The sequence below is a fragment of the Dipodomys ordii genome, unplaced genomic scaffold (genome assembly GCF_000151885.1).
Source record: "Dipodomys ordii isolate 6190 unplaced genomic scaffold, Dord_2.0 Scaffold215, whole genome shotgun sequence".
NCBI lineage: Eukaryota > Metazoa > Chordata > Mammalia > Rodentia > Heteromyidae > Dipodomys > Dipodomys ordii.
In genome coordinates, this window is record NW_012267431.1 from 888,124 (window position 1) to 914,118 (window position 25,995).

Here is a 25,995-nt window from a genome sequence, read left to right on the forward strand (position 1 = left end):
AGCTCAAGGCGAGTGCTCTACCACTTGAGCTACAGCGCCACTTCCGGTTTTCTGGTGGTTTATTGGAGATAAGAGTCTCACGGTCTCTCCTGCCCGGGCTGGTTTTGAACCGTGATCCTCAGATCTCAGCCTCCTGAGTAGCTAGGATTACAGGCGTGAGCCACCAGCGCCTGGCCTAGAAATGTAATTTTTTTTTAAATCCTAGTCCTGGCATTTGGTCCAGCAAAATTTTTTTTTTGTCTGTTGGTCATGGGGCTTGAACTCTGGGCCTGTGTGCAGTTCCTGAGATCTCCAGCTCAAGGCTAGTGCTCTACCACTTGAGCCACAGCGCCACTTCCAGTTTTCTGGTAGTTTTTAGAGGTAAAGTCTCACAGACTTTCCTGCCTGGGCTGGCTTTGAACCTCGATCCTCAGATCTCACCTTCCTGAGTAGCTAGGATTACAGGCCACCAGCTCCCAGCTTGAAAATTTTAACAGTTCTTTAAAGTTGAATTGCTGAAACTTGTTTACTGATACTTTTTAAATTTCATTAATGTTTCACATTCCCACATTTATATTAAAAATTCACATACAGGCCGGGCGTCAGTGGCTCACGCCTGTAATCCTAGCTACTCAGGAGGCTGAGATCTGAGGATCGTGGTTCAAAGCCAGCCCTGGCAGGAAAGACTGTGAGACTTTTATCTCCAATAAACCACTCAGAAAACCGGAAGTGGTAATGTGGCTCAAGTGGTAGAGTGCTAGCCTTGAGCAAATGAAGCTCAGAGATAGTGCCCAGGCCCTGAGTTCCAGCCCTAGGAGTGGCAAAAAACAAAACAAAAAACAAAATGTTTCCCATCATGGTGGATTCTTAAGCACATTTTTCAAATATATGACCTGCTAGCTGCATGTCTTTTGCCATAATTATTACATGTTTGTATGGATAGCACACAGGTTGATGTCTTCAAAAAGATCAACCAAGTCAGGCATTGGTGGCTCATGCATGTAATCCTAGCTACTCAGGAAGCTGAGATCTGAGGGTGGGGATTTGAAGCCAGCCCAGTCAGGAAAATCCATGAGACTCATCTCCAGTTAGGCACCAGAAAATCCAGAAGTGGAGTTCTGCCTCAAATGGTAGAATGCTAGTCTTGAGCAAAAAAAGCTCACAGAGAGTACCCAAGCACTGAGTTCAAGCCCCAGAACTGGCCAAAAATAAATATGTCAACCTGATAAGCCTCACTTGCCTCCCAAAAGCACTGGTAGCTATGCTTGGAAGCACAGATCTGTTCTGAGGTCATAAGCACTGGAAAGGGAGCTTGTAATTCAGTAGTTTAGTGATTTCTGATAATAGGTAGTTTCTCCAAGCTCTACAATACCCGGCCTGTAACGATTGGGTTTTTTCAACTCTCCAGTAGAGGGCTCACTATTGTAAACTTTTGTAGTCAGGTGTTTGCTGAGTAGTTTACTACTAGTGGATTATGTGGGCCATGGTATAGAGGCTTTACTTACTCTTCTTCTCCTTCAACTGGGGTTCAGTGAATGAGAGCCTACTGCAAACAACAATTTTCTTTACAGTGCTGAGGGTCAAATCCAGGACTGTCCCTGAACTCCTAGCTCAAGTTTCTCTTATAGTTTTGTGTTGTTGTTATTGTTGTAATTGCTTGGTTATTTTTGTTTGTTTGTTTTTGTCTTGGGGCTTGAACTCAGGGCTTAGGCATAGTCCCTGAGCTATTTTACTCAAGGCCAGTACACTACCACTTGAGTCACAGTTCCACATTGGCTTTTTGGTGACTAATTGGAGATAAGAGCCTCATGGGTTTTTCTGCTTTCCTGCCTAGGCTGGCTTCAAACCTCCATCCTTAGATCTCAGCCTCCCAAGTAGCTAGGATTGGGGCTGGGAAGTGGCTCAGTGGTAGAGTGCTTGCCTTGTATGGTTGAGGCCCTCAGTTCCTCAGTACCACATAAGCAGAAAAAGCTGGAAGTGGGGCTGAGGCTCAAGTGGTAGAGCGCTAGTCTACAGCTGAAGAGCTGAGGGACAGCACCCAGGCCCAAAGTTCAGGCCCCACGACTGACAAAAAAATTAAAAAAAAAAAAAAGAAACCAAGTAGCTAGGATTACAGGTTTCAGCCACTTTACTTTGGCTGAATCCATTTTGCTTTTTTTTGTTTTGTTTTGGTTTTTGGTTTTTGGTTTTTTGGTGTTTTTTTTTTTTTTTGCCAGTCATGGTGCCTGAACTCTGGGCCTGGGCACTGTCCCTCAGCTTTTCAGCTCAAGGCTAGTGCTCTACCACTTGAGCCACAGCACCACTTCCAGCTTTTTCTGCTTATGTGGTGCTGAGGAATCGAACCCAGGGCCTCATGAATGCAAGGCAAGCACTCTACCACTGAGCCACCTTCCCAGCCCCTGTTGTTATTTTGTTTTTGTGCCAGTCCTGGGGCTTGAACTCAAGGGCTAGGTGCTATCCTTGAGCATTTTTGCTCACGGCTAGCACTCTACCACTTGAGCCACAGCTCTACTTCCAGTTTTTTGGTGGTTACTCGGAGATAAGAGTCTCATGAAATTTCCAACCTGGGCTGTCTTGGGACCATGATCCTCAGATCTCAGCCTCCTTTAGCCACCAGTGCCCATAATAATGTTTTAATCCTCAAATAAGCTAATATTAAATAAACTCTGAGACAATTGTTTTATAATTATTGCAGTAAATGAGTGTCAGTAGTAGTAAGTTGACTTAAACAGGCAGGGTGGCCTACACAATTCGGAGTGCAGGGAGAAGTCATCGGGGGTCAAACCCTGCAGGCCCACATTTCAGTGTATGTGTATGTGCACATATATGCATGCATGCATGTGTCCACTAGTCCTGGGGCTTGAACTCAGGGTCTAGACTCTGTCCCTCAGATTTTGTGTTCAAAACTAGTGCTGGTGGTTAATTGGAGATTAGATTCTCAGGGACTTTGCTACCCAGGCTGGCTTCAAACTTTAATCCTTAGATTTTAGCTTCCTGAGTAGCTAGTATTACAGGTATGAGCCACTAGCACCCTGCTTGGGGTGGGGTGTGTGTGTGTGAATACTAGTACTGTGTGTCCATACTGGGGCCTGAATTCAGAGTCTCAGCACTGTCCCTTAGCCTTTTCTCTCAAGGCTGGTGTTTACTTGAGCCATAGCCCCACTTCTGGCTTTTTGGTGGTTAATTGTACATAAGTATGCCCCAGGCTAGCTTTGAACCAAGATCCTCAGTTCTCAGTCTCATAGGATTATAAGCGTATGCCAATAGCACCCTAGCTACATTTGAGTAGTTTATCTGAAAACCACCAGGATGCTACGGAAGGGCATTTCATGATTGGGTTGATTGGCTTTGCCTTAGCCAACCCTCACACTTGGGATTTGGGGTACTAAGAAGGATACCAGTAGGAGGCCATGCCTGATGTGTGGTAGATCAAAGAGATGGGGTGGGGGGGGTATGTGGAAAGGAGATGATTGGCTTTGAGATCAATGGAACAGTCAGCCCATGCTGTGTGATGTGGTTTTCAGGGTCCCTGCTGAGGAGTGGGACTATGGAACCAGAGCATGGGGTATGGGGTGGGGAAAGGTGAGACAACCCATGCCTCTTGCAATTTTCAAGAAAGTACAGCCTTGAATCCTATTATTCTTTCCTTAGGGGTGGTCGTGGTGACAGGACTGGCCGTTATGGAGCCACTGATCGATCTCAGGATGATGGAGGAGAAAACCGCAGCCGAGACCATGACTACCGGGACATGGACTACCGTTCATACCCCCGAGAATACGGCAGCCAGGAGAGCAAACACGACTATGATGACTCATCAGAGGAGCAGAGTGCAGAGGTGAGGGCAGAGCCAAGCCTGGGGGCAGTGTTCCTGAAGGGCCTGTATATCTCACTGCAACACCAGGTGCAGACAGTGAGTGCCCATCCTGTTCCTGTGCCTTTGCCTGCTCAGTGGCTTTGCCTCACCTGGATGGTTCTATCCCCTCCCCCTTTCTCTGAGGGCTCCTCTCCAGAGTCGGGTCTCCTGGCTTCCACACGCTTGCCTCTGTATTTCTGAGGGCTCCTGGCCAACACTTCTTTCCCTTCTTCCCTGTTCAGTTTTGGCCTATAGTTCACTGCAAGCCCTATACTGCCTACTCCCCACCAATTTAAGGAACTCAGGCGAAGAGAATCTGTTCTATATGATCCGACGTATGGGGCTGGGAGGACAACCCGGAGACTGGGTATCACTAAGCTAAGCAGCTGTGGGAGGCTAGTCATGGGCATTCCTAGTATTGGCAGAGCCCCCTTAGGTAGACAGGAAGGAAAAGATCTGTGGGAGATCCACAGTCCCTATGGGGTAGCTAGCTAGCCTTAGCCTGAGGTATGAAGCATAATGCTTAGCATCAGGGAGCCCACATCTAAGGGGAAGATGTAGCCTTGCCTGAGGGGGACCCCATTTTCAGGCACAGTCAGGGTCCTCTTCAAGCCAGGCAAGCAGCTCTCCTGCTTACAAAGGTACAAAAAGTACTCTTTGTGCTGTTATTGTCTTGAACTCAGGGCATCTTGCTCTCCGCTCAGCTCTTCTGCTCAAGTTTGGTATTCTACCACTTGAACCATACCTCTACTTCTGGCATTTTGCTGATGTATTGGAGATTTGTTTGCCTGGGCTGGCTAGAACCTCAATCCTCAAATGTAAGCTTTCTGAGTAGCTAGGATTACACGGGTGAGCCACCAGAGCCCAGCTTCGAATAGGTCCTCTTTTACAAGTCCAAACCCTGTGGGGAGCAGGTTAAGCTACCCTCAGTTTTCCAGAGAGCAGACTGTGGTGAACTACCAACTTTGGTTGGGAGCCAGGAGCTACAGGCATCCATGTTTCTGTGGTGGTGGCTGTTGAGCTATCTCTGGTCACCCAGTGGGCTCTGAGAAAGACCTCTGGCAAGTGTGGGAGAGAAGTACCTAGCTATCTGGCTCCAGTCCTACTGTATATAGGTGGAAGGGCTTCAGCCCAGGCCTAGCCTGCTTAGTCTTCGCATAGGTATGTAAGACAGCAGCCACAGCCTGTTTTGAAGGAAACTGGTAGTGACAGTGGCCCCCGGCTAGAGCTGAGGAACGGGAACAAATGGGGAGCACCATGGCTGGACCTCCTGACACCTCTGGGCCCATACCTATGCTTCCACTTTGGTTGCAGGGCCCAAACCATGCCATGCAAAAAAACATAGGTAGCCCTCAGTGGCACAGGGAACAATTGTACACATACCAGCTGAGCAGGCAAGGGAGGAAGAGGAGACCTGTCGAGAACAGAGTCCAGTCCTGACCTCAAGCCACTTGTCCCAAAGAGATTTATGCTGTGTTGTCACCTGCCTTTGGGAATTCCTCCTCCACGTCCATAGCACATACCTTGAAAGCAGCCTCCCTCCCCCAAAACATCCCCTGGAGTATTTCCGACCCTGCAAAGGGTTGCAGTTCAAGGCCTACCCACCCTGCCTACCTGAGGCTTTAGCCGGAGCCCGCCCACCCCTGGCTTTCAGAGCCTGCCTGCCTCAGAGAGCCAGCGGCCAGGCTCTAGGCCTGTCCAGACTGACTGCCCGTCTGGTGTCTCCCATCTCATTCTGTCGGCCAGGATTCCTACGAGGCCTCCCCGGGCTCCGAGACTCAGCGTAGGCGGCGGAGGCGGCACAGGCACAGCCCCACGGGCCCGCCGGGCTTCCCCCGAGACGGCGACTATCGGGACCAGGACTATCGGACCGAGCAAGGGGAGGAGGAGGAGGAGGATGAGGAGGAGGAGGAGGAGGAGAAGGCCAGTAACATCGTCATGCTGAGGATGCTGCCACAGGCAGCCACTGAGGATGACGTACGTGTCCCCCATGGCTCTGGGCAAGCAGCAGTGCAAGGAGGCCAGGCTGGGTCTCCTCCAGGGCCCTTAACTCTCCCCACCCCTCCCTCACTCCCTCAACCTTAGCACCTTCCTTCCCTTCTCCCCACCAGCTCCTGTCACTCAGTTCTGTCCATCCTCTGTGCAGGCTTCCATCAGCTCTGGGTCTGGGAAGGAAGTATGTCAGATAGAGGCCAGCTTGGCCCATGTGGCAACAGCTGCAGGGTGGCTGGCAGCTGCCTGAGAGAAAAGATCTTCCCTCCTGCACATTCCATTGAATTCCATTCTTCTACACGTGTGGATCAAGGGCCAAGTCCTTAGCAGGCCCAGTACTGGCAATTTTGAGTGGCAGAGGGCCATGGTGGGGGTGGGTGGTGGGATGAGGGGAGCAAGGACTCAGGGGCCCATGGTATTTTCTGGAATTCCTGTCTCTTCCCACCCCCCTCTTTTGTCAGAAGTATGGGCTTTTTTTTTTTTTGCCAGTCCTGGGGCTTGAACTCTGGGCCTGGACACTCTCCCTGAGCTTCTTTTGTCAAGGCTAGCACTCTACCACTTGAGCCACAGCACCACCTCTGGCTTTTTCTCTTTATGTGGTACTGAGGAATCAAACCCAGGGCTTCATGAATGCTAGGCAAGCACTCTACCACTAAGCTATAATCCTAGCCCATAAGTATGGACTCTTTTCATTGGCCAGACCACAATACCTTGAGTGGCTACTTACCATTGTCCCACCCTGTTTGCCTTTATGACATTCTTTCCCTTCCATCTTCCCTTTTCTCCTATTTGCTCTCATATGGGCGTGTCATAATAAGCCACTTTAAGTTCCTGAGAGGACTACCAGGTTAAGTCCTGCCTAGTAGCCTTCTTCTTGATGCCCTCCACTTCTGCGAGTTCTCCGAGCAGTGTTCCTCTGTCATCTGCAGGCTGTCCAATCTGTGACAGTAACAGGCCTGCCTTGTTATGCGGGGGCCTTGTGAAGTCTGGCTCTCCTGCCCTGTTAAGGGTCAACCGTCGCTGGAGGATTTATGGCAGGGTGAGCCACATGCCAGGTCTGATTGAATCCTCACTGAGGCCTTGCTGAGAAGGTATTCTTTGTAGTCACTCCCACCAATCCCAAGCAGTGAAAGGACTTGGCCCATGTCATACAGACAGCAGGTAGCAAAGAGAAGTTGAGGTCTGAATCTGGGCAGCTGGACCCAAGAGCCCACATTCTTGCTGTTTCCTCAGCTATCCATAAGTGTTTTTAAACTCTGATAAGCTCATCTGTACATCTTTCCTTTTCATCATTCTGTGTGGATATGTGTATAAGGCTAATTTCCTGTCATTGAACTCAATGAGGAAACTGAGGCTCAGAGGCCTAAAGACTCCTCCCCAAGAGCTCTCAGCATAAGTTTTACACACACACATCCTCCATGAGAGGCACCACCAACCTAGAGATGCTGCCCTTGCTTGGTCCTGAGTGTCCTGGCCATTTACTCAAGGTTCACTCAGTCATACTTGCCAAATCTCCACCTTTAGTTCCTCTTCTTCTCATGGCCTAGAACGTGCGGCTGGGATTTGCTCGGGCTCTTGTCCTCTCTAGCTTGCTCTTTGTATCATGGGGTCTTTGGCTACAAGCCAGGAGAGGGGGCAATCCCTTTGCAAAGGGTCAAGTCTCACTCCAGCTTTCCCTGCTTCATAGTTGCCACTGTCTCCTTGTCCTACCTCCACTGCCCATCCTTCTTGACTTGGCAGCTCACTTGTTCTCCTGTTTTCTCTGTACCCTTTGGGTCATCTCACTGCCATTCTTTACCCTGCACTGTGTCCCTATCTTCATTCGACTCACTTTCTGCAAGTCCAGGGCTGGAGGCCAAGGCTGAGTACTGGTGTGGGGATGAGGCTGTTGTCACTCTGAAAGTTGCAGAGGAGGTGTGTGTGTGTGTGTGTGTGTGTGTATGTCCACGTGCACATTCCTTGGGGATGAGGCTGTTGTCACTCTGAAAGATGATGCAAAGAAGATGGTATAGGTGGGTGTGGCCCATGGTCCCCCAAGGTTCAGAGGCCTCCAGGCGCCTCACCCATCCATCCATCCCCTTTGCTGAGCCCCCTGTACTCTATCTCCCCGTACAGATCCGTGGCCAGCTGCAGTCCCACGGTGTACAAGCCCGGGAAGTCCGGCTGATGAGGAACAAATCATCAGGTGAGCTTTCGTTCCCAGTACCCTCTCCACTGGCCAGCCTCAGTCTCCAAATCTGCCTCTATCTCTCCCTCAGCCTCCTTTCCCTGCCTTCCCAACACAGCTGGGAATGGGCAGCTTGAGGGTACCCTTTTCTCCCCTTCCCCTACTGTCACAACTCCAATAGCCTCTATGAGGGGTGACAGGGAGGGGAGTGAGCACTCCCTGGGGGCAGGACCAGGGCCAGGGCCAGGCTTCCTCTTTGGGTCTCAGGATCTGAATAGGTGACCCCCTCCCAGCATACTCCTTTCTCTCTCCTCCTTCTTCTGCCCCTTGCTCTCCACATTTTTTTTCTGGCAACAGCCTCTGACCAAAATGTAGTTCTGACATGGACCCACTCCTATGTCCTAAGAGGGAAAGACAGGGGATGGCTCTCATCCAAAGCCTACCCCTTCTTTCCCTACCTCCCCCCTCTTTTCCTCCCTCCCTCCTTCCCTCCTTCCCTTTTGCAGGCTGCTTGGAGCTGGCCTGAGGTTAGAAGGGTGGGGGAGTTGTCTCTGCAGGACCTCTGCCCAGGCTTCCCAAGGCAGGCACAGTGGGGCCTCACTCTGCCTGGGCTTCTCTCTCCATCTCAGTTTCTTTCCTCCCTATACCTCCTCCATCTCTCCTTCCTCCCTCCTTCCTCCCATATATCTCTCTCTGCCTGCCTCTCTCTCACTGTCTGTCCCTCTCCCTCTGATTAGACCACTCTATCCCCTGTATATGCTAACAGCGGATTAGACCACTCTATCCCCTGTATATCCGAACAGCGATTCTTATAGATCAGGCTTTCCCCCAAGACCTGCAACATCCAAAGCCTCCCTCTACTCATCTCTGAAGGGAGATGCTTTCCTGAGCCCTCAGCCCAAATTCCTTTTCCTTTCCTAGTCCTGGCCAAGCCAGAAATCTTTCGGCATATAGTTTGCTCTCGCTGACAGACTATGGGTTACTCCTGCAAGGAGTCATCCCCCAAGTATGGCCTCTTGGTGGCCCTGGACACTTCTCCCGGACACCCCCTAGTTCTCACATCTAAGATCCTCCTGCCAATTCTGTCCACCATTCTCCTATCTAGGAGGACCTGGATGTAGGTGGCTGTACTCTCCCCTCTGTGGCCCTGGAGCAGCTCTCTAGTCAGGCCTACTACCCGACCCCTGCACTCTGGTTAGATTGAGATTGGGTTGTTCCTTATTTCCTATGCACCAGGGGCCCTATAACAGACCAGCTTAGCCTGGATTCTCTTCTGTTCCTTTGATTAAACAATTGCTCCAGGTATCTTTCTAGGCACTTCTGGCCTTGAGCTGCACCTGCCCTTGAGTTATTTGTAGCTAGTGTGGAGTCAGAAGCCCGCCTTTACCCCCTCCTCTGGAGACAGACCTCCTTACATCCTTTTTCTCCTAGCTACTTCTGTCACCCCAGGCTGTCTAGACAGGACTGCCTGAGCCCCACCTCTGCTCAGTTGGGGTGTGACTCTCCCTCTACTCAGATCTTTCTCCTACTCTGTTTTCCTCCCTCCTGCCTTCCCTTTTTACTGTCCTTCCTGGCCACCTACCTTGTCTACCATACCTCTTCCCTTTCTTCTTTCCCTTCCCCTTCTCCTTCCCCTCCCCCCCTCTTTATCTCTCATTGCTTTTTTCTCTCTTCCTTTCTTCCTTTCTCCTCTTCCCCCTTCCCTCTCTGCCCCTGGTCCTCTCCCCTCGGGTCCCGCCCCCGGGAACGCCGCGTGTCCAAAGCTGTTGACTAACCCACTGCGTCTGTATCTGAATGCTGTCTCCAGGTCAGAGCCGGGGCTTCGCCTTCGTCGAGTTTAGTCACTTGCAGGACGCTACACGATGGATGGAAGCCAATCAGGTTGCTTTGCCGCACTTGAACCCCCCCCCAAACAAATACTACTTTATAATCGAGCGCTCCCCATCGCCTGAATCTTATGGACACAGATCCCTTCCCTGTGTCCCACCCCCACTATCCCCTCTTTCCCCCTTCCTCACCCTCACTTCCCATGTGACTCCTCTTCCCATCTCTCGCTACCCAGTGGGCTTTCCATCCAGAGCCAGGCTCAGCACTGGCCCCAACCCCCTTCCTCCTGCCAGGCATTAGTGTGCTGCCCTCCACCTCTCCTAGCTGAGCTTTTCAGAGAAAAGAGCTGCCAGAGTGGGTCATTTGCCTTAGCTTTCCACACCCCAGAGGGCAGGTGAGTCCCAAGGGGACCTCCCTACTCCCTCCAGTCAACCAGAGTCAGAAGGACCACTGGAAATCTCACCACCAAGGAACAGAGCTGTTGGCACGCTAACTAGCAAGACTTGTTTTGTCAGCCCTCTCCCTGCGTGTGAATTTGGCCCTTTGAGTTCCATGCAGAGGGACAGCACTGCTCTGTTGGTCAAAAGTTCCAGTCAAGTGTGATAGTTTTATTGATAGCCTGGGCTCACTCTGCTTGCCATCCCTACCCCCACCCCCAGCACTCCATTCATAAGAGGCCCCACCTCTGCCTTCTCAGCCTGGAGCTCTGCTCAATCAGCCACAGAGATTGCCCACTCCCCTAGCCTGGCAACAGAGTCCCAGCCCAGCAGCTTTGGGACCTCCCCAGATACAAAGATCTGCCTTGGCCATCCAGCTCCAAACTTGATCCCTAGAACATCAGAGGAGAAAGCAGCTGTGGTAAAGAGCAATCCTGGCAGCAGCAGCAGCAGCCCTGGGGCCAGCTCTGCAGAGCAGTAGGCTAGTGCCCTGGGCCCTGGGCCCAGCCATCCTTGGGAAGGCGGCCTCATGGCGAGAACTTCCATCTTTAAATATGGCTTTCTTTTTCCCCTTCTCCAGCACTAGCGCACATGCGCACTCTCTCTTTCTTTGCCCTCTCCTCCTTTCCCTCCCCTCCCCATTCCCCCTCATCCCCAAGTATAGCCTATGTAGTGCTGGCCCTGGGTGTGGCCTGCCAGTGTCAGGGCCAAATTGGGGGTTCTCCCTTCTGTCCGGCAGGCATCGGTCAGCCGAGCACTGTGTGCCTGGTGGTGTGTGTTCACGTGTGGGTGCGTGTGCCCGGAAAAGCTGCCTGGAAAAGCAGCAAGCAGCTGTGCCCGAGAGCTGCGGCGCTTTCCCTCCCTCCCTTCCTTCTTCCCTCCGTCCGTTCTCCGACCTCCCTCCGTTCCCTGTCCCTCATCCATCCAGCTGAAGGGCTCGCTCACTCTCTTCTCCTTTGCTGAAACGGTGCATGGGGCACTGCTGCCTGGGCCTCACTGTACTCTGCTTTTTCCTGCAGCACTCCCTCAATATCCTGGGCCAGAAGGTATCCATGCACTACAGCGACCCCAAGCCCAAGATCAATGAAGACTGGCTGTGTAATAAGGTACAGGGAGGTGGTGGGAGGCGAGTGCCATGGAAAGAGGCAGCTCCACAGGGGTAGCTCACAATCTGGGCCTACCAGTAGGTGTGGTGTTGAGGATGGGCTTTCTAGCACCCAGCCAGCCAGGCTCTGCCCTTACAAATCGTAGCCTTGCCTGGTGGCCCAGAAGGCTTGTATGTAGCTTATTAGTGATACTGTAGGCCTAACCTTACATGTGGGATGTTGCCTTAGGAGCCAGGCTGGCTGCAGAATGTGTCAGGTCAGCCTTGATAGTCCAGGTACTTGGCCTATCTCTGCCTCACTGTCCTCTACTCTTTTTATTTTTTTTTTTTTGGTGCCAGTCCTGGGGCTTGAACTCAGGGCCTGGCCACTATCCCTAAGCCTCATTTGTTCAAGGCTAGTGCTCTACCACTTGAGCCACACCTCCACTTTTTGGTAGTGTAGTGAAGATAAGAATCTCACAGACTTTCCTGCCCAGGCTGGCTTTGAATTGTGATCCTTAGGTCTCAGCCTCCTGAGTAGCTAGGATTATAGTCATGAGCCACCACCAGTACCACCCAGCTTGTCCTCTACTCTCTCTTTTTTTGCCAGTCCTGGGGCTTGAATTCAGGGCCTGAGCCTCTCTGTGCTTAAGGCTAGCACTCTACTACTTGAGCCACAGCACTACTTCTGGCTTTTTCTGTTTATGTGGTACCGAGAAATCGAACCCAGGGCTTCATACATGCTAGACAAACACTCTACCTCTAAGCCACATTCCCAGCCTGTCCTCCACTCTTTTAAGATGAGAGATGGGAAGGTAATGCTTCAAATGATCCCTGGCCCACACTCTACACAGTAAAGCCACTGAACAGAAGCACAAAATGTTCCGAGGGCTCAGGGGACTCAACCTTGAAGGCCATCCTGATACAGCCACGTCTCACCTGGGCCTGGAGGGTACATTGTGTGGGTTTTTTTGATTGCCTTCATATTTCCTAAGAGGAAGGTGAGGCTCAGAGAGGTGGAACCATAGATAAGCCTTTAGCTAACACTTTCTCCTGATCACAGGGAACAAGAGTTTCTGAGGTAGCCTCGGGCCTTCCCCAGGAGCCACAGTCCTACCTCCCACTACCATCTGTCTATCCTAAAGCCTAAGGAGACAGAGAGCTAGGGGAGGACTCTGCCTGCTCTCTGAGAAGCACCTTGCCTAGTCAAGGGAAGCAGCATCTGTCATTCTGTCAGAAGGCGGGTGCCTGGCATATCTGGAGAGAGAGGGACAAAGTGACAGTTCCACACTATCCCTCTTATTTTTCAGGTTTTCCTTGAAACCAGCCTTCTCTTCTCCTCCTCCCTTCCCCTCCTTTATGCACCATGTTGCTCTTGGTAACCAGATCCTGTCTAAGAAATGTCACCTTCCAGGCTGGGAAAGTGGCTCAGTGGTAGAGTGCTTGCCTTGCATGCATGAGGCCCTGAGTTCGATTCCTCAGTACCACATATGCAAAAAGAAAAAAAGCTGGAAGTGGTGCTGTGGCTCAAGTGGTAGAGCACTAGCCTTGAGCTGAAGAGCTGAGGGACAGCGCCCAGGCCCCGAGTTCAGGCCCCATGACCGGACCCAAAAAAAAAAAAGAAAAGAAATGTCACCTTCCATCCCTTGCCTTTACTGCTACTCATGTCCATCCTTACCCTTTACCACCCTGACATCACAGAGCATGCCCTCTGGTATTCTGCCCACTCTTCTGCCCTTACCTGTGTGTGACATTGCAGCTGTAGCCTTTCTTAAACAGCGCCCCTCCCTCTCTGCTTAAACCCCTAACAACTGTAAGCTTCCACATGCGTTCTTCCCTTACCTAGCATCATCTTTTCATCCCAGCCATCATCACTTCTGCCTCTCTGCTTGCCCCATACACACATACACATACAGAAAATCTCTTCTTCCTTCCACTAGGGTTTCTTCCCAACCAACATTAAACTTCTGGGTTTCCCAAGTCAGATTTCTTTGTTTCTAGGCAGACTAGCACAGTGAACTGAACTTCCCTTGGCCCATTCCCCACTCTTGTACCCCTATCAAGACATAGTCCCAGCAGACTAATCTGTTGTTTACACTGCATCTAACTTAGATCCCCAGGGCAAAAGCCACATATAGCCATGTGGGCTTCCTGGGCCTGGCACAGAAACACTGCTTTAGTACCTAACTAGAACAGGGATAAAACATGGTAGAAGCCGGGTGAGTTCTCTAGAGGCTGAGAATTTTTTCTGAAAAATAGGATTCAAGTTAATCCTAAAGATAAAGGAGGAGTGGGGCATGCAAAAGGTTTCTGACTTCTAGGAAGCAAGACTGAGAAGTGACAGAGTTCCAGAAGGCCATTTGTCTATCCCATGGGGTTTACCAGGGAACTTGTAGGTCTAGGTTTAGAGGGTGCCTTGGAAAGGCCTGACCCTCTCTTACCACTTGGCCTATGTCTCACAGTGTGGCGTCCAGAATTTCAAACGCCGAGAAAAATGCTTCAAATGCGGTGTGCCCAAGTCAGGTGAGACACCATCATCCCCCCTCCCTAAAGCCCTCAGGACATGGAGGTGGGGAGAAGGGTGAGGGGCCACTGCTCGGGGTTGGTGAAGCAGGAGGACAATGACACCAGCCTGTCTCCCACTGTCTGGAACAGAGGCAGAGCAGAAGCTGCCCCTTGGCACCAGGTTGGATCAGCAGGCGCTGCCACTGGGTGGACGGGAGCTGAGCCAGGGCCTGCTCCCGCTGCCACAACCCTACCAGGCTCAGGGAGTGCTGGCCTCCCAGGCTCTCTCACAGGGCTCAGAGCCAAGCTCCGAGAACGCCAACGACAGTGAGTCAGTTGTTCCTTTCTTCTTCCTCCATGCCCTGAGTTGTCTGGGCTGAGCTTCCTAAGGCTAAAGAAATGGTCATGCGCAGGACCTGGTCCTCATATCCTTAAGGGAGTGTCTGTCTGGTATGTGGGGGGGGGGCGGGTGGGGAGAGACATATAATAGGGAGAACAAGGGGAGCAATGGTCCCTCTAACCCTACTTTTGGGGTATATTAAGCAAGGTTCTCCGCAGGTGAGTTGACACCTGTACTGTCAAGCAGAGTGCATCTAGGAAGAAGAGATAGAGAGGAAGCAAGCAGGCATATGGGAATGGAGGCCAGAGGACAAGGAGCAGTGGGGAGTCACTAAGTGAGGGGGGGAGACATTCATGGAGCAGACTGAAACACCACGCCCCTTCCCACAGCCATCATTTTGCGCAACCTGAACCCACACAGCACCATGGACTCCATCTTGGGGGCCCTAGCACCCTATGCAGTGCTATCCTCCTCCAATGTGCGTGTCATCAAGGACAAGCAGACCCAACTGAATCGAGGCTTCGCCTTCATCCAGCTCTCCACCATCGTGGTGAGGGCGGCACAGGGGGGGGCCGGGCAGCCAGTGTCCCGGCCCCCTGGGTAGGGAGGAGGGACCCTTCCCCCACCGCGGCCCCAAGCCTGGAAATGGGGCAATAGAGCCGGGGGCCTCCCCGGGCCTGACCTTTGTGTCCTTGCCATCCCTCCACCCACAGGAAGCAGCCCAGCTGCTGCAGATTTTGCAGGCCCTGCACCCACCTCTCACCATCGATGGCAAGACCATCAACGTCGAGTTTGCCAAGGGTTCTAAGAGGTCAGGGCTCCTCCCTCCCCCATGTCCCCTTCCAGCTTACCTTCCTCCCACCCTACCCACAGTGTGAGGCCTCCTATTTCATTCCCAGTCTCTCTCCTCCTCCCCAGGGACATGGCCTCCAATGAAGGCAGTCGTATCAATGCTGCCTCTGTGGCCAGCACTGCCATTGCTGCAGCCCAGTGGGCCATCTCACAGGTACTGGCTCCTCTGCCTCTAGACACCCTAGTCCATTGCCATTCTGCCCTCTCTAGCTCCCTTCCCTGGTGCCTCTTGGGCTTTTATGAACAACTCTCTCAAGTCTGGTGCTTTGTTCTGTTGAGCCCCAAGTTGGTGTAGTGTTTTATATATCCTTCATGTACATATATGTGTGTGTATACATATATGCACATGTTTATAGATATATATACATTATATGTATATATATATATACCCATATATACAGATATTCGGATATATCTGTATATATGTTCCAGAACAAAAAAGAATTATAAGTGGTTGAAAGAACATTGGGAAAATGGAATAAAGAAGTAGGTGGGGGGGGGCGGCCTTGATCTGAAGCCCAGCAAGTGTTCCACACACACTGGTGTTACCCCTGGAACTTGTGGAGCCATGTCCTCTCTCCAGTCTTCCTCCACTGCCCTTAGCTTAGCTCTTGTCACCAGGCTGCGCTCACATCTCACTTGTCTTACACAGCTGCATGCTATTCTATCGCGCAGAAACACTAGCCCCACTTGTAGGGCAGATGCTTCTAGCAGGTCCTTCCTCCCCTCATGCTCCTGCCATTTCTAATGAGTCCCTCCCACCTGCTCCCCCAGGCTTCCCAGGGTGGGGAGGGTGGCTGGGCCACCACCGAGGAGCCGCCCGTCGACTACAGCTACTACCAACAGGATGAGGGCTATGGAGGAAGCCAGGGCACAGACTCCTCCCTGTATGCCCATGGTTACCTCAAGGGCACCAAGGGCCCTGGCATGACTGGAAGCAAAGGGGACCCAGCTGGAACAGGTGAGCACCCCCAAATCTCCCTGAGCCCATTGGTGGGGTTTCCATGCACAAGGTCCTATGCTCTTGCATTCATAACCATCTTCTCCCTCTTCGTGCTTCCTAGGTCCTGAAGCTTCCCTAGAGGCTGGGGCAGACTCTGTGTCACTGCAGGCTTTCTCTCGTGGCCAGCCTGGTGCTGCCCCTGGTCTCTACCAACAATCAGCTGAGGCAGGCAGCAGCCAAGGTACTGCTGCCAACAGTCAGGTAAGGGCTCCCCAAGGGTATGCTGGGGAGGCAGGTGGGCATCCTGGGTGGGCTACAGTGGCATTGTTGGATACTGAGCCTTGTTCCCCTGTCTGGCCCCATAACCAGTCATACACCATCATATCACCTGCCGTGCTCAAATCAGAGCTCCAAAGTCCTACCCATCCTAGCTCTGCTCTGCCACCAGCCACCAGCCCAAATGCCCCAGATTCTTACAGCCAGTACCGTGAGTAGCTATGGCCCATGGTTGGGTGGAGACTTCTTAACAAGGCAGGGAGGAGGAGTGTGACCTACCTTGCCTCTCCTTCCTGCAGCTGTTCCTGACGTCTCTACCTACCAGTATGATGAGACATCTGGTTACTACTATGACCCCCAGACTGGCCTCTACTATGACCCCAACTCTCAGGTGATGGGACAACTCAAGGCAAGCGGGGGTGCGGTCCTCCCCTTAATATGTCTTCCCTCATGGTCCATCTTCACACCTTCCCTTAGTATTACTATAATGCGCAAAGCCAGCAGTACCTGTACTGGGATGGGGAACGAAGGACCTACATTCCTGCCCTGGAGCAGTCAGCCGATGGTCATAAAGAGACAGGGGCACCATCGAAGGAGGGCAAAGAAAAGAAAGAAAAGCACAAGACCAAGACAGCCCAACAGGTGAATCCCTAAGCCTGTGTTATGTCAGCCTTTGCCATCTCTTGCTCATGGAGGTTGGATGGTTGGAGGGGCATGGACAGTGGCAGCAACTGCTAAAGGCAGACAAGGTTCTTGAGTTGTGGCAAGCTCCTTGGTGCGCAGCTGGACTGCCCACCTCTGTAAGGAAGCGTATGCCAGCTGAGTGAGTGAGCCCTGTTTGCTCTATGAGAATGCTCACAGTACTGGTGATTACATAACTCCAGAGGAATTCGTACAGACCTACAGAAGGTGGGCAGGAAAAGAGCCAGGGCAGTGTTCTGTAGTGGGTAGTGGCAGGGACCTTGAGTCTCTCAGTGGAGAAAGAGTATAACAGTTTTAGATGCTGCATTTAGAAGCAAGTGCTGTGTTCCCTTAGCAACCTGGAGAATTCTAAAAATGGTAGTGTGCTGATGTAAATTCCAGTGACAGATGCGTAAGGGGCTGGGGATGTAACTCAGTAGTAGAGTACTTGTATAACATGGGAAAGGCTCTGGCACCAAAAGGAAAAATTAAAAGAAGATACATAAGTATACAGTCTTGCATCTTCAAAAGATAAAAAGGAAACAATAAATGTAACTGAGTGCTTTGCTTGTTAGAATAGGGAAGAAACCAGAGAGAAGGACTTGACAGAAACATGAAGTGGGCCTGGCTGCCTCTGGCCCTCTGCTTCTTGTGCCTCTCTAACAGACTTTTGCCCTTCTGCCCAGAATGCTGCTACCTGGGCCTTGCAAACCCTGAGGCTGGGCGAACTGGGGAATGCTATTGTAATATCTTGAAGGAGGTTGTGTTGGGAGAGCTGGGGAATTAACTTGTAAAAGGATGTTCTGCCAGAAGAGGGCGCCATAGCCCCAGCCCAGAGGCCAGGAGGAGCCCTTTGTTTGCAACCATTCACACTAAAAAAGCATGGCTTTGAAGCTGCTACAAGGGCTATGGATCTTCCCACACAGCTGGTAGCCCCAGCTTGGGGTTTTCCTGGGAGTCTCACCTCCCCTTTCATCCCTAGATTGCCAAGGATATGGAGCGGTGGGCCCGCAGTCTCAACAAGCAAAAAGAAAACTTTAAAAACAGCTTCCAGCCTATTAGCTCCCTGCGAGATGATGAAAGACGAGAGTCAGCCACTGCAGATGCTGGCTATGCCATTCTGGAGAAGAAGGTGTGTTGCAGCTGCCCAGATGCACCTTTCCAACAGTCTTGTTATTCCTTAGGGCCCTGCATGGGAGCCCTAAATCTCTGTGTCTTCTGCCTCAGGGAGCACTAGCTGAGAGACAGCATGCCAGCATGGATCTCCCAAAATTGGCCAGTGATGACCGCCCAGTGAGTTTGAAGCCAAAAGGGGGCAGGGATTTCCGATCTTGCACGGATTGACCATCTGTCTACCCTTCCCCTTCTACAGAGCCCACCTCGAGGGCTAGTGGCAGCCTACAGTGGAGAGAGTGACAGCGAGGAAGAGCAAGAACGTGGAGGTCCTGAGCGGGAGGAAAAGCTTACAGACTGGCAGAAATTGGCCTGTTTGCTTTGCCGGCGCCAGTTTCCTAGCAAGGAGGCGCTCATCCGGCACCAGCAGCTTTCAGGACTCCACAAGGTGACCTCAGGGGATGGTTGATAAGGTATCCTGAGACTGGCCCACCCCAGCCCAGCTGTTTCATTCTACCCTGTCCTCCTTGCAGCAAAACCTTGAGATTCACCGGCGAGCCCACTTGTCAGAAAATGAGCTTGAGGCACTGGAAAAGAATGACATGGAGGTGAGGTGTGACCCACTACCAGGCCGCTCTTCCCTTCTGCCCCTCCCTTCCTGGTCCCCATTCACCCAGGCAGCTGGGCTGCAGGTGCCTTAGCCAGGTTCATCTGATTTGACAGCCATCCTGTGAGGCCTCTTCCCTTCCTTTGTTGATTTTTTTGGTCAATTGAAGGGCTTGAACTTAGGGCCTGGGTGCTGTCCCTGAGCTCTTTTGCTCAAGGTTAGAGCTCTACCACTTTGATCCACAATGCCACATCTGGGTTTCTGGTGATTAACTGGAAATGAGTCTCGTGGACTTTCCTGCCTGGGCTGGCTTTGAACTGTGATCCTCAGATCTCAGCTTCTGGAGTAGCTAGGATTACAGGCATCAGCCACCAGTGCCCAGCTGCCTCTTCCCCAACTCTGACCCTTGGGACCCCACCCCACCCTATCCATGCCTGTGTTTGCAGAAACCTCATGTATACACACACACACACAAACTTTTACAGCAAATGAAGTACCGGGACCGTGCAGCAGAACGCAGGGAGAAATATGGCATCCCAGAGCCACCAGAGCCCAAGAGGAGGAAGTACGGTGGCATGGCTGCAGCCTCTGTGTGAGTGCCCAGACCAGAACACCAGATGAGGGGGGGACCTGGGTCTCACAGATATGACCACTTACACTATACACTGTTTCTTTGCAGGGACTTTGAGCAACCCACTCGGGATGGGCTAGGCAGTGACAACATTGGCAGTCGCATGCTCCAAGCCATGGGCTGGAAAGAGGGCAGTGGTCTAGGCCGCAAGAAGCAGGGCATTGTAACGCCCATTGAGGTGAGTCTCCAGGAGCCCATTCCCTGTCCCCAGCACTGCCCCAACTGGCACCCCTTTCCCCGCCATCCTTAACAGAACCTGACTTCCCTCACACAGGCCCAAACACGGGTTCGGGGCTCCGGCCTGGGTGCTCGGGGCAGTTCCTATGGGGTTACCTCAACGGAATCCTACAAGGAGACACTGCACAAGACAATGGTGACCCGCTTCAATGAGACCCAGTGAGCAACCACAAGAAACTACGGATTGTTGGGTTGGTCTGAGGGAGACTCCTCAATATCCACCAACCCTGATAAGTCAATTTTTGAGTTGGTGACTTTTGTTGGGAAGTTAAATTGGTCTGGATCATGATTTTTGTAATAAAAGCTGAAAAGCCTGTGTCTTAACATCTCTTTCTCATGCCCTAGCATGGTTTGTGACCCACATAGACATGAGATGCAAACATAGATTGACCTCAGGCTAAGTTGAGTGACAATGGTGGCATTCAGTGTCTGGCGTATTGATAGTTCCCAGAACATGGGCTTCTGTCCTGCATCCCAATCCACAAAATCTTCATCATTGGCCCCTCTCCCTTGGCAGGGCCCAACAGACCCTACCATACCAAAAAATTTAGCACCATCAGCTTTGCAGTTCTCTGTGTAAGAGCTAAAACTAGAAAATGCCTATCTCTACCCCCTGCCTTCACTACTCACTCCCTTGCTCCTAGCCAGGGGCAATGCCCTCATGCCTATTTCTGCAGAAAATACGTACCACTTGGTCACTTTGCGGGACTGCAAGTTCCTGGGCTACAGAGCAAGACTCTCAAAAAGGAAACAACAGGTGCTCGGGCCCCAGCCCAAGACCCTCAACATGCTGATGACCCCAGAAAGGTAGAGCTAGAAGAGGCTGGGCCTTTAAGTTTCCAGTCTAGGAATGAGCAATGACTCCATGGATGGACACCATTAAAATTCATCCTGCCCCACTCCCTACCCCTTGTCCTCCATAGCTGTTAACAAGAATGTCATTCCCCTGGTGCAAACTGTGGGTTCTGGGTGTAGAAGAGCATGAAGTTTAGGCTGTTCTCTCCCAGGCCTGGAGAGTTGAACTGAACTGAGACTAGGAACGTGCAGACCCAAGCTCACACATCTGGGTTTAGGAGACAGGAGGCAGGGAAAGAAAATGCTGCTGGAAGAGCATTTGGTGTGAATCTTCCAGGTCAAAGCATCATATCATCAAACACACACACACACACCACGTCCGATGTGGGAGGCAGAGCTACAAAGGACATGATATGGTCTGACTTCAAATAAGAGTGAAGAAAGGAGGTCTGAAGATTGAGGTTCAAAGCCAGCCTGGGGCAGGACCATGAGATACCTAAGCACCAAAAAGCCAGAAGTAGAGTTATGGCTCCAAGTGTTAAAAGTTCCAGCCTCAGCCAGGTGCCAGTGGCTCACCCCTGTAATCCTAGCTACTTGGGAAGCTGAGATTTGAAGACTGGTTTGAAGCCAGTCCAGACAAGAAAGTCCATGAGACTCCTCTCCAATTAACTACTCAAAAAAGATGAATGTGGACCTGTGGCTGAAGTAGTAGAGTAATAGCCTTAGAAAAAAAAAAAAGCTCAGGGTGGGGTGCCAGTGGCTCACGCCTATAATCCGGTTCAAAGCTGGCCAGAGCAGGAAAGTCTGGGAGACTTATCTCCAATAAATAACCAGAAAACCGAAAGTGGCACTGTGGCTCATGTGGTAGAGCGCTAGCCTTGAACAGAAGAGCTCAGGGACAGCGCCCAGACCCTGAGTTCAGGCTCTAGGATCAACACACATAAAAGTTCCAGCTTTGAGTGAAAAAGCTAAGGGACAGTGCCCAGGCCTTGAGTTGAAGCCCAGTACTGGCACTCAATATAAAGGAGGCCACTTGAACCTGAGTCTCAGAATGGATGTACCTTTTAGCAGGGACAACCCCAACATTCCCTTTCAGTTCCGGAGTACAATCAGAAACTAATAAGGACCACACACATCTTGGCAATTATAATGCAAAGTGGCCTAGCCACTCTGGAAAGCTAGCTCTCCTATGAAGGAAACTATGCTTTATCTAGGGCCCAAAGGATTATACACTTTGATTCTATGTGAACATTCAAATCAGGACCGGTGGATGGTGGTAGTTGGCAGAAGAGGGTTGAAGTTGGAAGATGTTACTTGGGGAAGGTAGTAAGGTGGCAGTCAGAGAGAGAATCATGAAACTTTTTTTTTTTTTTTTGCCGGTTGTGGGGCCTGAACTCTGCTCAGCAATTCAGCTCAAGGCTAGCACTCTACCATTTGAGCCACAGCACCACTTCTGGCTTTTTTCTTTTTGCTTATGTGGTACTAAGGAATCGAACGCAGGGCCTCATGCATGCAAGGCAAGTGCTCTACCACTGAGCCACCTTCCCAGCTCCTCATGAAACTTTTGATTAAGGTGCTAGTCGCATGGGTATATAAGTGATGGAAATATCCAACAGGATGTATAATAAGACTGCTGAAGCAAACCTGTGGGATCTGTTGGGAGCACCCAGCCCCTGGGTGCTCAAGTCCCTAGTGAATATGAAGCTGGGCACCGATGACTCATGCCTGCAAACCTAGCTACACAGGAGGCTGAGAGCTGAGGATCACAGTTTTTGTTTTTGTTTGGGGGGTCCATTCGTGGTGCCTGAACTCTGGGCCTGGGCGCTGTCCCTCAGCTCTTCAGCTCAAGGCTAGCGCTCTACCACTTGAGCCACAGCGCCACTTCCAGCTTTTTTCATGTTTGCTTATGTGGCGTTGAGGAATCAAACCCAGGGCCTCAGGCATGCAAGGCAAGCGCTCTACCACTGAGCCACCTTCCCAGCCCTGAGGATCACAGTTCTAAGCCAGTCTGTCAGGAAAGTCTGTGAGACTCATCTCCAATTAGCCACCAAAAAATGGACAAGGAGCTGTGGCTCAAAGTGGTGAACTGCAAGCCTTGAACAGAAAAGCTCAGGAGCAGCATGCAGGCCCTGAGTTCAAGCCTCACAACTGAGAAAAGTGCATAGGAACTATTGCAAAGTTTAACTCAACCCTAGGTGACATGGTCTATGTGATACAAGGTGAATGCTACCACCTGTAGATGGGTCAGCTGTATTTAGGGAGTGATGACAGGAAAAGTCTGTGTATTCAGTACAGATGCAATTTTTCTCCTGAAAATTTTCATCATGGTTGAATCTGTGGATGTGGAACCCATGTATACAGAAGCCTCACTGTACTTAATTCCGGGGGGGGGGAAGGGGGAGAATAGTAACTTTACAGGAGAGAGTCCTTGTAGGCAGACACCATCTCAAGGAAGGAACAGAAGTTAGCATCAGTATGGCAGTCACATACCACCTGAATGTAATTTAAGAAGATAGCATCACGTATATGAGCCTCCTATTCAACCCACAGTACCTTATGCTGAGGGTACCATGATAACAGAAAAAAAAAAAACATCTGCTGGGGGAGCTACCAACAGCCCCTCAGACAGCTGAGGGACTGGTCCATACTGAAGGAGACAATGCCATCCAAGGGTTCAGATATCGCATCACCTTAGGGTGACCTGCCCTGGCAATCCTAGTTACAGAGAAGGCAGAGATCTGAGGATCATGGTTTAAAGCCAGCCCAGGCAGAAAAATCAGTGTGACTCATCATCAGTTAGTCCCCAGAAAACCAGAAGTAGAGCTGTGGCTCAAGTGGTAGAACACATGCCTTGGGCAAACAAAAAACCCTAAGAGACAACCCCCACACCCTGAGTTCAAGCTCCAGTATTGGCAAAAAATATCCCAGGCCTCCCTACCATACTTTAAGGTACTAAGTCAAACAAAAAAGCTGGTAGTGGAGCTGTGGTTCAAGAAGTAGAGCACCAGCTTTAAGCAAAAGCGATAGGGGTCAATTGCCAGGGCCTGAATTCAAGCCCCAGGATCGGCAGAAAAGGAAAAGGAAGGAAGAAAAGAAAGAGAAGGCTAGGGTTAATATATAAAGGGTTCAGAAAAACATGAAACTCTATCCTTTTAGGCTTCTGAGGAGCAAGCACTCTCCCTCATTGCTGGAGGCAAAGTAAAGCTAAACTGTTCCTACTTTCCCAGTTGTCTTCCCTTTGTCTACTTTCCCATCTCCACAGAGGTTTTGCTGTCCTGCTGGTTTTTTCCCCTCAAGTGAGCCCTTTCCTCTGCTTGTGAAAGTTCAAATCCTAGAAGTGGAAGCCTGGCGCAAGTCATCCTTGAGGGGGAAAAGCCACGTGAAAGCCTAAGGCCCTGAATTCAAGCCACAGTACCAGCACACACACACACACACACGTACACACACACACACACACAATAAGGCCCTGAATTCAAGCCACAGTACCAGCACACACACACACACACACACACACACACACACACAAACTCCTGACCATACCCAGACTGCTCCTCCCCCAGATCTGCTCCAGATGAAATATTTACCATGTTAGTGGATGACAACTCCCCTGGGGTCAGCCATGGCTCCACTTTGCTTTTTGTTTCACAAATCTGATGTCTCAGCGTTTTTACCAGGCTTCAACATCAATCCAGGATTCTCCTCTCCACTTGTACCATGTTAGACTGATCCTATCATTACTTCTTAGAGTCTTGGGAATTGTCTTCCCATTCATTCCTCTGCTTCCAAATCTCTGGTCAAGCACAGCAGCCAGACTACTACTATTAAAATAATTGTGTTCACCTCCCCCACGGTATAACTCCTGTTTTCACTGTATTTGATATTGGTATAATTTGTGGAGGAGAAGGGAAAAAAAAAACAAATTGTTTAGGGATACAGGTGGACCCATTGCAACAATGAGATGTATAAGATGCTATGTCGAAAAACGAACTGGACAACTTTGGTGGAGGGGGGGTGGGTTGAGAGGGCAAGGATGGTAAGGGGAAACAAACAAAGGAGGAGGCAGCAATGCTTGATAGAAAATGTACTCATTACCTTGCTATGTAACTGTAACCCCTCTGTACAGTATTTTCACAATAAAAAAGCATTAATATAAATAATAATTGTGTTGGTGTGTTGGGGGAGGGGGTGGAGATCAGTGGCAGAGCAGCCCAGCAGCATGCACAAGGCCATTGGTGCCATACCCAACACTGACAGGGGGTCAGCACAGGTGGTTCACGCCTATAATCCTAGCTAATCAGCGTGTTGATATCTGAAGATGACAGTTCCAACGCAGCCTGGGCAGGAAAATCTGCAAAACTCTTATCTATAATCACCAAAAAGCTGGAAATGAAGGTGTGACTCAAGTGGAAGGGTGCCAGTGCCCAGCCCCTAAGTACAAGCGCCCTGGTACCAACATACACACACACACACAGACTTTATATATTATGTGACTCTCCTGCTTAAAATCCTATTCTAGGGGCTGGGAAGGTGGCTCAGTGGTAGAGCACTTGCCTTGCATGCCTGAGGCCCTGGGTTCGATTCCTCAGCACCATATAAGCAAAGAGAAAAAAGCCGGAAGTGGCTCTGTGGCTCAAGTGGTAGAGCGCTAGCCTTGAGCTGAAGAGCTGAGGGACAGCGCCCAGGCCCAGAGTTCAGGCCCCACGACTGGACCCAAAAAAATAAAAAGTAAAAAAATAAAATAAAATAAAATCCTATTCTAGCCAGGCACTGGTGGCTCACACCTATAATCCTAGCTACTTAGGAGACTGAGATCTTAGAATCTCAGTTCAAAGCCAGCCAGGGCAGAAAAGTCCATGCAACTCTTCATCTTCAATAAAAGGACTCAGAAAAGGCCAGAAGTAGTGCTATAACTCAAGTGATAAGAGCACTACACTAGACTTGAGCACAAAGAGGCTCAGTGACAGTGCCCAGGCCCTGAGTTCATGCACCAGAATTGGCAAAGAACAAAAAACAAAAAACCTATTATGGGTCCTGATTTCGGAATAAAAGGCAGGCATAGCCAGGTGATGGTGGCTCATACCTGTAAACTTAGGTACTCAAGAGGCGGAGCTCTGAGGATCACCATTCAAAGCCAGCGCCCAGCCTGGGCAGGAAATTCCGTGAGACTCTTATCTCTAATTAACTACCAGAAATCAGAATTAGCAATTTGGCTCAAAGTGGTAGCATGCTAGCCTTGAGCAAAAGAACTCAGGGACAGTTCTCAGGCTCGAAGTTTAAGTCCTAGCTACTCAGGAGGCTGAGATCTGAGGATTGAGGTTCAAAGCCAGCCAGGCAAGAACGTCCGTGAGCCTCTTATCTCCAATTAACCACCAGAAAACCAGAAGTAGTGCTGTGGCTCAAGTGGTAGAGCACTTTCCTTGAGTTGAAGAACTCAGGGACAGTGCCCAGGCCCAGAGTTCAAGCCCCATGACTGACAAAAAAAAATTCAGGGGGCTGGGAAGGTGGCTCAGTGGTAGAGCTGCTTGCCTTGCATGCTCCAGGCCCTGGGTTCGATTCCTCAGCACCACATGAGCAAAAAGAAAAAAGCCGGAAGTGGTAGAGCGCTAGCCTTGAGCTGAAGAGCTGAGGGACAGCGCCCAGGCCCAGAGTTTAGGCCCCACGACCGGACTCAAAAAA

The 25,995-nt window shown here is 50.8% G+C and overlaps 1 protein-coding gene across 4 annotated transcripts in view; it reads left to right on the top strand.

Annotated features, from left to right (window-relative positions):
- Nucleotides 1-19,848, top strand: part of Rbm10 (RNA binding motif protein 10) — a 42,024-nt gene extending 22,176 nt beyond the window's left edge. The window contains exons 3-24 of one of the 4 annotated variants that reach the window (XM_013035559.1): nucleotides 3,631-3,814; nucleotides 5,579-5,809; nucleotides 7,940-8,009; nucleotides 9,799-9,872; nucleotides 11,275-11,361; nucleotides 13,802-13,862; nucleotides 13,995-14,171; nucleotides 14,574-14,734; nucleotides 14,898-14,995; nucleotides 15,103-15,190; nucleotides 15,811-15,997; nucleotides 16,101-16,240; nucleotides 16,349-16,466; nucleotides 16,555-16,646; nucleotides 16,733-16,897; nucleotides 17,919-18,068; nucleotides 18,164-18,229; nucleotides 18,309-18,497; nucleotides 18,583-18,657; nucleotides 19,142-19,248; nucleotides 19,336-19,465; nucleotides 19,562-19,848. In XM_013035559.1, coding sequence (XP_012891013.1) covers nucleotides 3,631-3,814; nucleotides 5,579-5,809; nucleotides 7,940-8,009; nucleotides 9,799-9,872; nucleotides 11,275-11,361; nucleotides 13,802-13,862; nucleotides 13,995-14,171; nucleotides 14,574-14,734; nucleotides 14,898-14,995; nucleotides 15,103-15,190; nucleotides 15,811-15,997; nucleotides 16,101-16,240; nucleotides 16,349-16,466; nucleotides 16,555-16,646; nucleotides 16,733-16,897; nucleotides 17,919-18,068; nucleotides 18,164-18,229; nucleotides 18,309-18,497; nucleotides 18,583-18,657; nucleotides 19,142-19,248; nucleotides 19,336-19,465; nucleotides 19,562-19,687 — 2,776 coding nt within the window. In that variant the 3' untranslated portion in view covers nucleotides 19,688-19,848. The remainder of the gene's footprint in view (nucleotides 1-3,630; nucleotides 3,815-5,578; nucleotides 5,810-7,939; nucleotides 8,010-9,798; nucleotides 9,873-11,274; nucleotides 11,362-13,801; nucleotides 13,863-13,994; nucleotides 14,172-14,573; nucleotides 14,735-14,897; nucleotides 14,996-15,102; nucleotides 15,191-15,810; nucleotides 15,998-16,100; nucleotides 16,241-16,348; nucleotides 16,467-16,554; nucleotides 16,647-16,732; nucleotides 16,898-17,918; nucleotides 18,069-18,163; nucleotides 18,230-18,308; nucleotides 18,498-18,582; nucleotides 18,658-19,141; nucleotides 19,249-19,335; nucleotides 19,466-19,561) is intronic. The other 3 variants (XM_013035556.1, XM_013035557.1, XM_013035558.1) reach the window with 3 other exon arrangements.
- Nucleotides 19,849-25,995: the final 6,147 nt, after the last annotated feature.